The sequence below is a fragment of the Hippocampus comes genome, unplaced genomic scaffold (genome assembly GCF_001891065.2).
Source record: "Hippocampus comes isolate QL1 unplaced genomic scaffold, H_comes_QL1_v1.1 scaffold123, whole genome shotgun sequence".
In the NCBI taxonomy this organism is placed as follows: Eukaryota; Metazoa; Chordata; class Actinopteri; order Syngnathiformes; family Syngnathidae; genus Hippocampus; species Hippocampus comes.
The window spans coordinates 1,048,226-1,064,620 of NW_017804997.1; the positions used below are offsets into that span (position 1 = coordinate 1,048,226).

The window sequence follows — 16,395 nt, forward strand, 5'->3', positions numbered from 1 at the left end:
GTTTTTTTTTTTTTTTGCTCGACATAGTTAACATGTATCAAAACACTTTTTTAAATCACACGACGTACTATCACGACAGTCGCACGTTGACTACTGATTGAACTAAATTTCCCGCAGCACTGACTGTACAAGCAATATACAGTAATATGATCATTTACAGCCAGTGATGGCCAAGCGGGCGTGTCATAACTAATTGACATGTTGAGTTAGGTGTGTCTTAATCCACATGGCAGAGGCTCTCTCAAATCCCTGAGACGATATATATTTCCAAGATGGTGCCCGAGTCGGCAGCCGTCGGCAAGTGCTCTTCAAGAGACTTGCTTTTTTTGTTGTTTTTGTGTCTTGTTTGTCACATGGTGTTGTTGATACGTCGTGTGGACCTCATGTGGATTGTTTTCAGCATTTTTTGGCTATGCCATTCGTCAAAAGAGAAGAATCTGAGCTTGGTGGTTGCGCCTTCTCGGCAGCACACGTGTACCCGCACTGATTTTGATTGGGAGGAATGTCGGCGCCATTTGACTGTCGGTGCTTGTGTTTTTGCACCTGTAATGGGCAGCATTTTTCACAGCCCGTTTTGTTCAGCGGAAATGTCGGTGCTGTTGGACAGTCTGCGGCTGGATGGATGGATGACTTGTGGAGCCGACGATGAGAAGAAAGGAGCGTCAGTGCAGATGCGTATGTGGAACTGGGAGTCGCGGCTTGGAATTGAAGCGGATTTACATGAGACAGGAGATGTGAGCCAATCTCTTTTTCATCAATGGAAGCTACAGCTTCTTGTTTGCTTTCAAACTTAGCTTGTAGCAGACGTGTGCACATTTTCAGTATGACGTCTCTGATCCACTGGTGAAAGGACACTTTGATTCTCCTCTTTCATCTAGAACTGCTTCAAACAACAAAGTGTATGCAGAAAAGGTGGTTAAGATTGCACGACTGTCTGTGTCTTATATGTTGTATTATTTTGTCATTTTAGTGAACTGTTCTATTGATGGCGGCGCGGGCACCCGCAGCGGCTCCTCTCTCTCCTATGGTTGAGAGGAAAGAAATTTCATCTGTGCTGTTTGTTGCACATAGAGCACATTTGACAATAAAGTTGACTTGAACTTGATATATACATACGTGTGCGCGTGTATGCGTGTTTGCGTGCGTGCGTGCGTGTGTGAGTGAAAGTCCTCTTCCTCGAAAACCAAAACATCACTCGCCATTAAGTGTCCTGTGTTGTGTAATGGAAATTATACAGTGTCTTAGTGGTGTGGCATGCTGGTCGGCTACTAAAACGTCGCTTCTGCTAAAACTAGCGGTGGCAATAGTAACTAAACCCACGATGCCTGGTCATGCCAGTGTTAAAACTTCCAGTAGGTTTGGAAGCACTCAATGAGGAGTGAAAACCTATTTTTAATCGAACTCTAGTTGACAACTTGCAGGAAGTGACGTGTTTGCATTACAAAACATATTACCAATCAGAAAATGAATTTTAATGGACTGAAAAATCGATGGAATCTGACGTGAAAACAAGTGTCAGCAGAGAGTGGATATTTGGAACATTGATTGCACTGCTCGTTAAGGACCACTTTAAAACTTATAGTGAGATCTTGTGTTTGCGCACTCCTCTTGTGTTCAGCAAAGTGTGTCACCCTTTGGCAGCTGTCAGAGTCCACAACTGTTGCTTTGGACCCCATTCAAATCCACAGCTTTGTGCATGCCTGCTTCGGCATAAGTTGAGACCTACGTCCAATGTTTCATAACTTGTTGACTGACTGTGCAGGGACTGTTTTGACCTCCCAACCAGCCCATAAATGACCTTGTTTAACGTCAGCCTTGCATTGAACATGCCCTCTGTTCGTTGTGTGACTCCATATTGCTCACATTTTCTTCTCAACACATGCCTTGACTGTTCAGTTACCACCCAAGCCCTCCCTTGAAAAATATGCCTTTCTCATTAACTCTCATGAGCATTGCTATCCAGTGGTGAATATTCCGCAATGCTGCCTGTTACTCCTCACCAGAGGTTATTATAATAACTAACTTATACCACACCTTAAATTTATAAAAACTAAAAAAAAAAGTGCTTTACAGTTCAATCTTTTTCACAAAACGTATACTTTAGACAAAAAATACGCAATGCTGTATGGGGAACTGAATGATAAATTCCGTCATGCCGGATTGTCTCAGTTATTTTGGCTCATTGTCATAGATGGTCGCTTTGAATAAAATTTAATATGATACACGCATTGCAGTATGAGTCGACCCAGTCCTAATGCATGTAGCAATGTTGCAGAGCTGTTTCAATTAGCTAATCCCGTGCCTGATTGATTTATAGGTATCACGCACATGCTGTCTCCTCCTCCATTGTCAGCACACTTGTTCTTGACCAATCCCAACACAGCAATACCCATAACTCCACCCACTGCATCTGTTGGTGTCACCATGGGTTACCGTGGGTGGTGGCCAGTCATGTCCCTTGCTTTGGTGAGGAGAATCTTTTTATTTCTTCGGTCCGAGGAAAACCCCTTGCGATGCAGCATCTCATCTTCACCGAGCCGCAACACAATTACACAACACATTCAAACACAATACGGATTCATTACAAAATCTAATGAGAATGTTGTTTTCACTCACATCCCTCTCCCCCTCTACCGGCAGCATGAAAATCCCTGCTTCCTCTCCTCGTCAGTTCTAGTTTACATGCTGTACCAATAGTAGAATGGGTATGTGTCAGACACTGTCATAAAATGCTGAGACTGTTTATCAACGCGCCGGATTCAGAATGCAAATTTGAGGTCAATGTTCGTCATGCACTCACCAGTAGAAAAATTTGATTCATTGTGATTTGTTTTGGAAAATTGTACGCTTTATTTAAATCACTTGACAGCACTATATAAACACAGACTATATATGCTGGCAACCTATTCTAGTAATTTGGTTCAGTAGAATGACAGCATATGGAATCACTCAAATATTCTAAAATCTTCAATGAATCAACTCTATTGATAGAGCACTTGAGATGGGAAATGTCTATGGCTCAAACCAGTGATATAGTGGCCTGCCATTACTATTAGGTACATCCGCACATTTTGCCACAATTTATCACTTGAATCTGGCACTTTATGACTGACTGTTCCCTTCTGAATCTGCAAAAGAGGGCAATCGGCATGTTCCATGTGGCTAACTCCAGACCACAAAATAATGTGGAAAACAAACACGTGGCAGAGGTCAGTCAAAGGCAGCCATTATTAATGCGGCCTATACTAAAGCAGACACAGAAACAGCGTATCCTTGAAAGCCATTGATTGCCATTAGCTGACTGTTTGGTTATAATGTTTTGTATGTTTGGATTCCTTCCCCCCCTTCAACAAAACAGCACACTTGTTTTTTCAGTGTGATGAACTGCAGTGTAAATGTAGCCCAACAGGTCCCATATAAAAAAATAAATAAATAAAAACATTTAAAAAGCGCCTAGAGGATCCGCTGCTCTCACGACTTGTTGTACGTCTGTTCATGTATGCCAGGACCAAGCCCTTCCTACCCTTCCGCCCTGTCCAACTGTTTATCAGCCATGCTGCCAATTTTCCTCACTAATTATTCTACACACCCTTGCGTCTCTGCTCTCAGCTTCCTTTTATGTGCTTCACGCAGATCTGTGTTTGTGTTCAAAGCATTGTCGTGTCCACCATTATTGTCACATTTCCCAACCCACTGCAAGACCTTCACACTTTCTCTTCTTGTTCTGAACACCACCCACCCACGTGCACAAACACACATGGGTGCCCTCCCAGCCCTTTGGAGAGATAGTAGAGTGGCAACTGAACCATTCGGTGCCTATCACGTTGTTATGGAAACTGTGTTGACGTGCTGAAATGTATTCCACAGTCACTTCTGCAGTCCATGTTTTGTCTGTTTTTAATGCGAGTCAGGATTTGTTTGGGTGAAGCTGCAGCCAAGGTTACACTGGGACCAGGACAGGATTTTTTTTTGCCAAACAATAGGGCATTCAATATGAAGGAATTAAACATACTCACCCACACGCAACGCAATTTGGCAAATTTTTGACAACTTTGATCAGAAAAGGAGAAAAAACATTTTAAATCTGGCCCGGTCATTGGCATGTGCACTTTAGAACTTTGCACAAATTTATCGTATCTGTGTTAAGAAGGAAACGGAAACCACAACATCAAACAGCGGGTGGGACCTCTATATTGAAGGTTTTAAATTCCAAAAGGTAGAAATATATTTTAGACAAGACTGCAATGCAGTGGTTCTCAAACTGGGCTTCCCTGAACCCTAGATGTCCGCGAGCCCTGGCCTGAGGTACTCAGAGAAAACTGCTAAAAATGCATATCTACGTTTGGGACTTAAAAATATATATTCCTCCCGAACTGATATAAATAAATAAACATAAACCTGACCCCCGCATGAATTTAAGGTATGAAAGATCCTATTTTTTTTTCAGGAGCAATGGGAGTATGAGAACATAGTCCTATTTTTAAATTACAGAATTTTTTACAGGAATAAATGGTTTAATATAATGAGACTAAACTGTCTTCCCTTGGTAAATGTCTTAAAAGCATAATGTTACGACTTTAACATTGCAAAATACAACCTATTTTTTATAAAGCTCACACGCTGTACCTTGACAAAATGATTTTCTTTTTTTCCCACATGGTACACGTACACTTGTAGTTATGTACCTGGATTGAAAAAGTTTGAGAACACCTGCTCCAAAGAACTAACAAGGAGTAGATAGCTAGCTAGCTAGAAAGATCGAAAGAAAGAAGTGCTGAAAGGACAGCGTCCTTCTTTTGTTGGACTGGGTGTGACTTCAGGAAACTCGTCTACAAGGTTTGATATTGGCCTTTAACTTTGACCGGAAACGCCCTTCATACACGTACTACGTCCTTACATGACAATGCTTTCAATTGTTTGAGTATTCAGTTGTGACATATACATCGCTTTGTCAGTGTTGGATGTTTCCAAGTAAGAAGGAACAATTGTGCTCTTGGTACTCTCCCGCATCTTGATATCTTCAACACCGGCTCCAGTTTACCCTCTTGCGCTTTTATTTTGACAGGCTTAGCTCCCGGTGTGTCCCTAACATCGTCGGACTTGTCACATTGTGGTCGCATGCTCGTAGCTTAGAAACAAAAGTCTTATCACGTTAACATTTTCTCGGTTTTTTTTTCGCCACTTGAAGGCATTTTCACTAGGGTGGGTCTGCTTTCATGTTGCATTGTCCTTTTCATTTGTCCGCTTTAGTCACGCTGCCACCACCTACCTGCAATTGAAGTCATCTCAAGGCGGTGGCCGTGCAGGAGAGCGGAGCTGAGATAAAGGAGATTTTTTTGAATATCTATATTTTGGCCTCCTGTACAGCTGCAACACCGTCTGCAAGGCATGTCGACCACCGGGGAAGTGGCAGCAAGCGGCTTTTTTAAGAACATGGGCTCCGACAGCCCCGCCAGACCGAGGCAGCAGTTCTGTGGCATGTTCTGCCCGGTGGAAGGCTCCTTAGACAGCAAGACTTTGGACTTCGATGCGCTGTCTGCGTGCAGAGGAAAGCGAGACAGTCGAGTCATTGACCGGCAGAGCGACATTTCCCAGCCCAAGAAGGTGGAGATCAGGGAGAGCACTGGCAAGGAGGCTTTGCAGAATCTGGATGATGGAAAGGTAATATATATTTTTTAATCCCAATAAAGTTTTCCCTCAATCCCGCTCTGCACTGAATATGTTCTAAAACCACACATGCATCATAAGCATAGGCAATTACATTGAACATCTCTTGTGTTCACTGGCCACCAGACAACTCACTGACTCAATTTCCCAGCAAGCCTAAATTGTGACGCAACCGCATGCAGAGCTGCTAGAGGGCGTGGCCGAGGACATCCTCGTTTAATTAGCTAGCATTACAGTGCATTTATGTAAAACAACAGCCAACGCATGCTTACAACGTATGTTATTTCAGACTTAATTTCTCTGGGGTGCATGGGGTGAGGGTGTATGAGGATGTGGCACATTAGCAGGAAAAGCGATCAACTTTTTTTTTTTAATGCTGCTCCTGCTAATTCGTTTTGTAGCACCAATGATGTTGATGCATCCCTTATGTTGTTTTTAAGCACTCAGGATGCTGTTAAAAGCTTTTAGACGTGGTGTTGAGCTTGGGTTTCATGTTGCATATTGATTGGAAGCCTTTGGGACACATAAGCTAGGTATGACTGGATCTCAACCATTGACATGATGATCAGTTCATTTATCGACACTCACTCTAATACAGAGTTGTAGCCGGATAAAGCAGCTAAAATATATTTAATTTTTTTTCAGTGTGATGGAGTGAAGATTGATTTGCAACCATAAACATATTGTTAAATAAATACCTCTCTGGCAGCATTGAAAATGTCAGCATTACGATCCTCATCAAGTATTTGATGGAGTTCTTGCATGGCTCTCATTTGATTATGCACACCAAATGCTCAGATCCAGATAAAATAAAATGACTATGTATAGAATCAGAATACAGCACTTGAGCATGTTTTTTGTCATCTTTTGAGAAGGAGCTGCACATACATACACGGTGTGTGAATGTGCATGTGTTTTCTCTCTCTCTCTCTCTCTCTCTCTCTCTCTCTCTCTCTCTCTCTCTCTCTCTCTCTCTCTCTCTTTCTCTGTCTGTGAGGCTACATTCAAAACTTGCTAGCAGTTTTACTGCAAACTCCCCCCATTAATTTAAGGCCAAGGACAGAGAGTATCTTGCTTCTCTGCATCCCTTGCCATTGTTGTTTTCACTTCCGGTTTACGTTCTTCCATGTTGCTACTTAAGCCAATATCTCAGTCAGTTGAAGTATCAATTGCTGTTTTCTTTACTTCTCTCTATTTCCCTTTTTTATATATTGTGTTGTCATTTGCAGAGGTTGCAAGATAATGCGCTAAATTTGGCGAAAGTCGAAAGTACAGATATCTGTTTGTAAGTATAGAATACAACAAAATAAATGTGGGGATAAAAAAAATAAATACTCAAGCAAAACATCTGAAAAAATACAGTAACAAAGTATTTGTACTTAGTTATCTCTCACCGCTGTCTAATCCTAGGAGAGCAATTACTGTAACGGCATTCTGTCAATGGAACAGGGCGAGGCTTTGCGCATGCGCAGCGGAGTTCCTTTTTTTTTTTTTTTTTTTTTTTTTTACGGGGACCAGGCTCGCCTCGGCCCCTCCCCTCTTGTCTGGCTGGAAAAGGCTCGGTGCATCGGCGGAGACCGGGAGGCTGCCAAGGACTCCATCCTGACTTTCAGTCTCGCATATTTCTTGCCGTCTGTCACATTTTTTGGGGGGTGGGGTCACTTGGGGAGCTTCCTGAAGAACGACCGTGCTCCAGCGTTTCTCACATCACATCCTCTGAGCCTTTCCCTCCCCTTCATTCGGTCGGCGCACGTAGCGGTCCCCGGCGAAAGCAAGGCGCTGAAGATGTCTGGCTACCAGGGCAAGAAGAACATCCCTCGCATCACAGTGAGTTGCCGTGGCGGTGTGGTTGGGCCCGCCGGGTGTGGGAACAGGATGTCATTGGGAGCGCTTTGGTCTCACCCTCCCCTCTTAAAGCAGCGATCTGAGCCGCCTGCTCGCCCTTCGTCGTCGTCTTAATGATTTTTCGATACAGCGGATTGACGCTACTTTTACGGTATTTTGAGGGAAGACGCGTGAAGCGTCAATTTGGCACGCTTAAAACGGAGCTTTGCGCACTAAATGTTGCTATAATGCAGGTTTAGGTGCACTATGCGATTCTGAGTCAGCTTAACGCCGGTGCTCTTTGTTATAAACGCAATTCCTGCTGCATGCAAGGTTGGTATGAATCGCTGTTGAATCCCCCTTTTTTTGTTTGAGATTTCAAGAACGACAGGGCATTTAAGGGCAAATTGATCGTGTCACATTGGGGGTGATTCTTAATTTTTCTGCCCTCAAATCGTTTTGGAGCTCACAAGGATGTACATTAGTGACGAGGGAGGAGGAAGGGAGGGGGCAGTGGCTCCTTTTTCCTTCCATGTTTCTGCTGTCTTCTCAACTGAGTGAAAAAAGGATGAACAGGAGGAGCCAACCAGTAAAAAGGAGTAAAGGAAGTGCACGAGCAATAGAGATGGAGCCGCGGGGTCTTCTTCTTTTCTCAGTGCTCCCATGCACATTGCAGAGGCATACACTCGGTGTTTAATACTTTATACAATTACATGACCCAACATTGTATATTTTATTTGTAAAGGGCATTGTGGTGGCTTACATTTTATGCTTACTGTTCCCAGTGCTGTGACCAGTGGGTGTAACTTTATGTCCACTTACAGGATTTAAAAAATGAAATGTATCAAAGTACATGCATTATGCTTCCAATTTATTACAGTGCTGACTCGATTCATCTTTCATAGACATACTATTGATGATTTGATGGGTAGATTTGATGATGTCATCCTTGGTTGATTTAAGGCGTTTGCAAGCAGCCAGTTGGTGGTGCGTGGAGAGATCCGAGGATTAGTTGGTGTGGAAGTCCTTACGGTAATTAGGTCAAACATAAATGGATAGAAGGGCTATTCCTGAATTGGGCATGTCAGAAAAAGAGACCAGAGGCATTTTTCTTTCAAATTTAAACAGATGGGGCAAACATAAACTCATCACTGTTTTCTTTTTGTTTGTTTGTTTGTTTTGTTTTGGTCACAGTTTTGTCAGTATGGTTCATAAAATGAGGTGAGCAGGGTAAAATTGACCATCATGTTTTTTTTTTAATTCCATAAAGGTTGTTGAGGGGAACTATTATGTAAACAAGGGACAGGACAAATATATGACAGATGCAATTTAATTTTCAAAAATCCTCCTTAAATTAGGTTATATACGCAAATGACATGAGCAGGCAGTTATCATCTGTCTCATGCGACTAACCCCCCCTCACCCCCCCGACCAGAGACAGCTTGCTTTGTCTCCCAGCAAAGTGATAATACAATATCAGAGAGAGAGAGAGAGAGAGAGAGAGAGAGAGCAAAAATGTCTCCCTTCTTGTCTTCACAATACAAAAAATATTATATGAGGGTTATATAGAATCACTTGTATAAATGCAAAATGTTTCGAACCATGCTGCATTTGTGTGAAAAGTCTATTAAACCAAATGGAGACCGGCTAGAAAATTAGTGGATTAAATGTGAATCAAGGGATCTTGCCTCATTCCCAAAATCTCTCTGTGTTGCATGTCCTCACAAATTGTTGTTTCTATAAGTGCAGTCTCCAGTGATATTGTTCTTTTCACAGAACAGTAACTGCTGTGTCCTGTACAGACTCAGCTGTGCAGCTGGTACAGTACTTAGATGCTGACCGCATTTCTCATCAATTAAACATGAACGTAGGCAAGCTCACCACCTGGAATCGGAGTTGGATGCATCACCACGAATCAATGTCTGTGATTTCTCCTTCGATGAGGAAGATCACCGGAGACTGGGAAGATTTACAGTTGAAGTGAAAAAAAACTGCTATTGACAAAAGAAATCTACCTACACCCATGCACACAGTTAAACTGCACTTTGCACTCGACTTGTGCTCGGCACAAAAAATAGGGCGCTTTTAGCACGGTATTGATTCAGTTTTCTTCTAGGAACATGACAATCTTGTGCTCAGAATTGTCTGTTTCAGGCATTGTGCTTATTATGCCTTCCTGAGATTTAATGCTTGAAAAAAAAACCAAAAAAACACACCACAGGACGAAGCTTAAGTTGATGTATAAATTGAAAATGTCGATCATAAATCCGAAATATTTTTTGCATCAGCAATTTGACTTTATTTGCAGCCCATCAAATGAAAAGCACACTAAGTGAAGACCAAATCTATTTTTTAAAGGAGATTAAAAGAAAAAAGACGTTATAACAAGAGTGACCTGCTCTGGAGCTACAATGTTTAACATCTGAGCTCATATTAGGCAGTGTACACCTGCAGTACTGCACTTGTCCCATAGTGAGCCGGCACTTACTTTTCCAAGGACCCCCTCCCAATTCATGTTATCTCACAGCACACAGCAGCCTGGGGCGCTGTCTGTTTACACATTACGCAGCATGCTGCTCTCCCTCCAAATACAGCCACCCATCATCCACTGGCTTAGTCGCCACCCTTCGAGCGTAATCCGAAGTTTCCTCAAAGTCAAACCCCAGACAAAGGTGCATAGAAATGGAACATTTTCCGTTACTTCGCGTTTGAACAAGGCACACCATTGTGTTTCAAAGTCAGGAACAAGACCGCAGTGACTCTGGTTGCTCTGAGTCCTTTACTGAGGAGGTCAACAAGGAGTCTTTATTTTCTGTGTGTGTAGTTTTAAGAAGTGGATTGAAGAAATTTCAAAGAAAAGGAATTATTGATCGAAAAAACAATGAATAGCTAGAAAGTTCATTTAAAGTGTTTTCAACAATATGCAGGAGGACAGCCTTCCATGACCTAGTGGTTAGCACATCTGCCTCACGGTTCTGAGGTTCTGCGTTCAAATTTTGGCTGCCTTGTGTGCTGTTTGTGTGTAGGTTTTCTCTAAGTTGTCCTTTGGTGTGAATGTGAGTGTTGGTCTGAGTGGTTAGTCTTCATGTGCCTTCTAAATGACGAGCGCATCAAAGTTGATTTAGCATATTAGTTGCCCCTTTGAAATAAGGCCTTTTAACTAGACTGATAATGACATCATCAACCCTTCAACCGTACTTAGCCACATTTAGTGTAATATTTTATTCACTCATTCAGTTCAAGAAATCATGAGTGAATGCTCAGGTGCTACCAGTTGTAATGTGCAAAAGAGCAAAATTGCATAACTAAAGGTGGGACTATTTGGCAAGAAGTCATATTTATTACATATGGTGAACTAGTTATGTTTCAGCAAATGATTTATGAACCAGTACGTATACCATTCATGTAGATACCCTTATTGTAAAATGATACAGGATATTTTCCTATCCACTTACACTTCCTGGGTCGCTGATGGTGTAGTGGTACACTTGCCTGACTTGTGTGCGGGCAGGGTGGGATCGGTTCCCACTCAGTGACGGTGTGAATGTGGGTGTGTGTGGTTGTTTGCATTCACTCATTCAGTTCAAGAAATCATGAGTGACTGCTCAGGTGCTACCAGTTATAATGTGCAAAAGAGCAAAATTGCAAAACTAAAGGTGGGACTATTTGGCAAGAAGTCATATTTATTACATATGGTGAACTAGTTATGTTTCAGCAAATGATTTATGAACCAATACGTATACCATTCATGTAGATACCTTTATTGTAAAATGATACAGGATATTTTACTATCCACTTACCCTTCCCGGGTCACTGATGGTGTAGTGGTACACTTGCCTGACTTGTGTGCGGGCAGCGTGGGATCGGTTCCCACTCAGTGATGGTGTGAATGTGGGTGTGTGTGGTTGTTTGTCTCTATGTGTGCCCTGTGACTGACTGTCTGGCGACCAGTTCAGAGGTTATTCCACCTTTCGCCCGAAGTCAGCTGGGATAGGCTGCAGCAATCCGCATGACCCTCTTTAGGATAAGCGGTGTTGCAAATGGATGAATGGATGGACTTACATTTCCTTTGTCCTGATTTCAAGTTCAAGTTCAAGTCAACTTTATTGTCAAATGTGCTCGATGTGCGACATACAGCACAGATTAAATTTCTTTCCTCTCAACCACAGGAGGGAGAGGAGCCGCTGCGCGTACCCGCGCCGCCATCAACAGAACAGTAAACACAAAATGACAAAATAATACAACACAAAAATAATACAACGCAACACAAAGACACAGATAGTCGTGCAATCGTAATCACTTTTTCTGCATACGCTTTGTTGTTTGAAGCAGTTCTAGATGAAAGAGGAGAGAATCAAAGTGTCCTTTCACCAGTGGATCAAAGATGTCATGCTGAAAAATGTGCAAACGTCTGCTACAAGCTAAGTTTGAAAGCAAACAAGAAGCTGTAGCATCCATTGACGAAAAAGAGATTTGCTCACATCTCCTGTCCCATGTAAATCCGCTTCAATTCCAACCGGCGACTGCCAGTTCCACATACGCATCTGCACTCTGTGCTGACCCTCCTTTCTTCTCATCATCGGCTCCACAAGCCATCCAACCATCCAGCCACAGACTGGATGGATCGTGGAACAAATTGAGGAGTAATCCTTCTTTGGATATTTTATTATGGATCATTTATATACAATACAATACAATACATCTTTATTTATATTGCGCTTTATAGGACATCCATCCATCCATTTTCCGATCCGCTTATCCTCACAAGGGTCGCGGGCGGCGCTGGAGCCTATCCCAGCTGTCTATGGGGAGTAGGCGGGGGACACCCTGAATCGGTTGCCAGCCATTTGCAGGGCACACAGAGACGAACAACCATCCACGCTCACACTCATACCTAGGGACAATTTAGAGTGTTCAATCAGCCTACCATGCATGTTTTGGAATGTGGGAGGAAACTTGAGTACCCGGAGAAAACCCACGCAGGGGAGAACTTGCAAACTCCACACAGGGAGGCCGGAGCCGGAATGGAACCCGGTACCTCTGCACTATGAGGTAGACGCGCTAACCACTGGACCACCGGGGGGTCCCGCTTTACAGGACAGTTAACATAAAATAACAAAATAACAGAACACATAAAAACGGCATATTAAATCATAGTGCTCACTGTCATATCTGGCAGCCTTCTCCGCCTGACTTCATTTGTGTTACTAGGATATTCTCCATTTGGATGAAAACAAAGTGTTGCTGGTTAATGCCCAATGCTAACAGTCGTTTTCCTAGCAACAAAGAAGCTTTTGGACTGCAGATTGAATGTTCAGTGACTAAATTTTACTAGTATTGGCCATCAGGGTTGTTTGTCATTTTGGGAGACCGTACTTTTCATTCTTTGTGTGGTGCAGTATGGCGGACTCGCTACCTGTTTAACGCAAAAAGAAAAGTTGTCGTACACTGTAAAAGTCGTGCTCTCTTGCATAAAAATGACCATTCAAGGATGGCACAAAACAGTTGAACAAAAACCAACGTTAAGTGCAATAACGCATTTTGAGCATTTTTTTCACACGTCAACTTGTTCAAAATTTAAATATTAGTGAGGTACCATGTTTGTCCAGCATATTACTCCAACCAACAAACCAACCATTTTCTAATCTGCTTATCCTCACAAGGGTCGGGGGCATGCTCGAGCCTATCCCAGCTGTCCTCGGGCAGTAGGCGGGGACACCCTGAACTGATAGCCAGCCAATAGTTTGCAAAGTTGCTATTGAACTTGGTCTGCATCCTATCAAAGGTTCTCATGATACGAGGATCGCTCTCATGCCTGGCACAGATTCAGTCCAATCACACACAAACACTTTGCAGCCCCTGTGGTTAGTGGGGTACTATGTTTGTCCAGCAGATTACTCTAACCAACAAACCAACCATTTTCTAATCCACTTATTCTCACAAGGGTCGGTCGGGGGCATGCTGGAGCCTATCCCAGCTGTCCTCGGGCAGTAGGCGGGGACACCCTGAACCGATAGCCAGCCAATAGTTTGCAAAGTTGCTATTGAGCTTGGTCTGTATCCTATCAAAGGTTCTCATGATACGAGGATTGCTCTCATGCCTGGCACAGATTTAGTCCAATCACACACAAACACTTTGCAGCCCCTGTGGGCTGACAACAAATCGATGATTATACAAATTTTCAGCAGCTGTAATTCCAAATTTACAAGCTTCTGGTCTGAGGAATGTGTGAAAATGCGAGCGTTGACTTGTGAAGCAAATTGTCATTTGGTCATGTTGTTCGTGCAGGGGGACACAAGCAGGTCAACAGTGAGCTACAAATCCCTCCTCTGTTCAGTAGAACATAATCTAATTTTACTGAGCTCATATGCCAGATGGCAAACATCTTCAAGACCCGCTCAAGTCAATAGTGATTCTCTCTTATCGTAGAACCTACGGGTCTATTTCTTTTTGTTCCCGTCTAATCAAGATAGAGATTTACTGTATGACAAACATTTGAGTTGTAGTTCCTTGTACCTGTTGGAGCTTAGTGCTGTCCATGCTATAACGTATAATAGACCGTCACGATTCACGCAGGATTACAAGTACCCATGCAACAATGTTCATAATTGCTTATATAATAAATTAAGTATGCCATAAGATATGTTCCATAAACACTTTAAGAGCATTTAAAGGAATTTTACATTACCCTTAAAGCTGTAGCCTCTTTGTGACTTTCACTCACGACCCAGGCTAAACTTAGCTCCCCTCTCAGTACCACTTCAACATATACTCCTTTCCTAGTAGCCACAGCTTTAAAACTGGTTCTTAGTTTCCCACATATTTCTCTTGTTTTGGTTCTGAATGTGGAGATTTGGCCGCTCCTCAGTCAGTGCAGGGACGGACGGATCTGTTCTAGTAGAATACATGGCCGCTAGCCACCCCCAAAATCTTTGAAAAATTCTTCACGCTTAACCTTAGCACCTTTATCTGAAAGCGAAAACGTAGCTGTTTTTCAAAATAAATATAACATTGCTTGTTTTAGTGTAGTGGGGTTGATAAATGAAAGTTGAAGAATTTCAAAATTGTATCCTTCGATTTTTGTGTATGTAGCCCTTGAAGGCAACATTTTGGATGCCCCTACTCTAAAGGTTGAGCTTAAAATTGTACACAGCGCCCCAAAATAAAACCTTGTGTTTCATAATTTGTGCTGTGAGGATTTCAGATCACGCACAGGATTAAACGAGCAGTGCTTCTGAGCTGTATTATTGCAGCTGTAGTATCCGCAGTTGGGTAGCAAGACGGTGTCATTCCCAGCTCCAAGTTATATCAGTGCCCGACTGCTTCTCAAGTCTGCGATTGGACGCTTCGCAGGTCTGCAGTGGATCAGCGAAGGGCGCGGCCACAACCGGCTGCTCGGGAACGGGACTGGTTGTATTGAGGCTAACAACAGTCGTTCAGAGAGAGCCTTCTTTGTTAGCGTACGATGCATGCTTCATTGTGACCGGAGCTGCCACTCCCTTTTCGTCCACTGTGCCAGAACGGCGGGAGGGAGGGAAGAGTGGGAGGCAATGCAAAGGGAAGAGCACCCCCTCGCCCTCACAGCGAGACAAGTTGCCCTACCCCGGCTGTGTAATAATGATTGATTTCACACTTGGCCCTGTGATTGATCCCCTCGCATGTGTGTTTCTGCAAAGGTCTGAATCCTTAAAAAGGACTCAGGGGGTGTATCTGGGGGGGGCTGGGCCGCTATCCTCATTCTCTCACTGGTGAATTCTCACCCCAAATTTTTTTCTTTGTCTCTCTTTGGCATGCTGAACAAGAGCTTTGTTTGTCTGCCTTAATTTGCCAAAATCATCATTGGGTGAAATGGGTTTTAAATCCTTAATTGAATAGCAGACCCAACACTTTTAATGGACGCATTTGTACTCATACAGCAATTCAACTTTCTCCTTCCATTTGGACTCCTGAGAACACTTTTTTCCGCACAATTTCGATCCTTTTTTTTTTTTTTTATAGGCTTTTGTAATTCCACCACCCTCCACAGACACATTCATGTGTTTCACGGTGTTTTATTGGAGGAATGAAATCGGCTTCATTTCAAATTTTTGGGGAGTGTCAATCCACTTCTTTATGTCACATTTTCCATACACACACGAAATCTCTTGCCAAGCCAAGCCAAAGCCAATACTAAGCTTCGTAACTTCACCTTGGTCGCCTCCATTTGGCAGACCGCTGAGAGTATCTTGAGATCTGCAGCATCTGTTTCTTGTAGAATATCTAACTGAAGCAAATGTAACCCAAGACATGGGATTAAAAAAAAAAAAATCTTAGCTGTGTGATCTTGACTTTATCTTTACATTATCTTTCAGAGTGACCGTCTCCTGATCAAAGGAGCGAAGATCGTCAACGATGACCAGTCCTTCTGCGCTGACATTTACATGGAGGATGGCGTTATCAAGTGAGTCACTCATTGGCACCTTTCGAATTAGACAACATGCATCCCCGATAAACTTTAAAGTATCGTAGGAAGTTTTTATTTATACAAGGAGAATATATGTAATTGTCAAAATGATAAGAAAAGTACTGCAGCGGCAATAGAGGCACTGTATGAATACATAGGTGTTGAAGTATAAAAAAAAATAAATAAACATTTGAAAAAAGGTCATTAAAAATTTGTTTAATACATGCGAAATCTAATACATTTATCTAATTGGTAAAATGTAAAATTTATACAAGGAGAATATATGTAATTGTCCAAATGGTAAGAAAAGTACTGCAGCGGCAATAGAAGCACTGTATGAATACATAGGTGTTAAAGTATAAAAAAAAAAAATAAACATTTGAAAAAAGGTCATTAAAAATTAGTTTAATACATGCGAAATCTAATACATTTATCTAATTGCTAAAATGTAAACTAAAAGA

General features: G+C 42.4%; 1 protein-coding gene across 2 annotated transcripts in view; it reads left to right on the plus strand.

Moving 5' to 3' along the window:
* The first annotated feature begins 5,078 nt into the window (after window positions 1-5,078).
* LOC109530425 (dihydropyrimidinase-related protein 2) overlaps window positions 5,079-16,395 on the plus strand; it is a 24,039-nt gene continuing 12,722 nt past the window's right edge. Inside the window, exons 1-2 of one of the 2 annotated variants that reach the window (XM_019894141.1) lie at window positions 5,079-5,661; window positions 15,843-15,931. In XM_019894141.1, the coding sequence (XP_019749700.1) occupies window positions 5,389-5,661; window positions 15,843-15,931 (362 nt within the window). In that variant the 5' untranslated portion in view covers window positions 5,079-5,388. Of the gene's footprint in view, window positions 5,662-7,174; window positions 7,495-15,842; window positions 15,932-16,395 lie in introns of those variants that run through there. The other variant, XM_019894132.1, reaches the window with a different exon arrangement.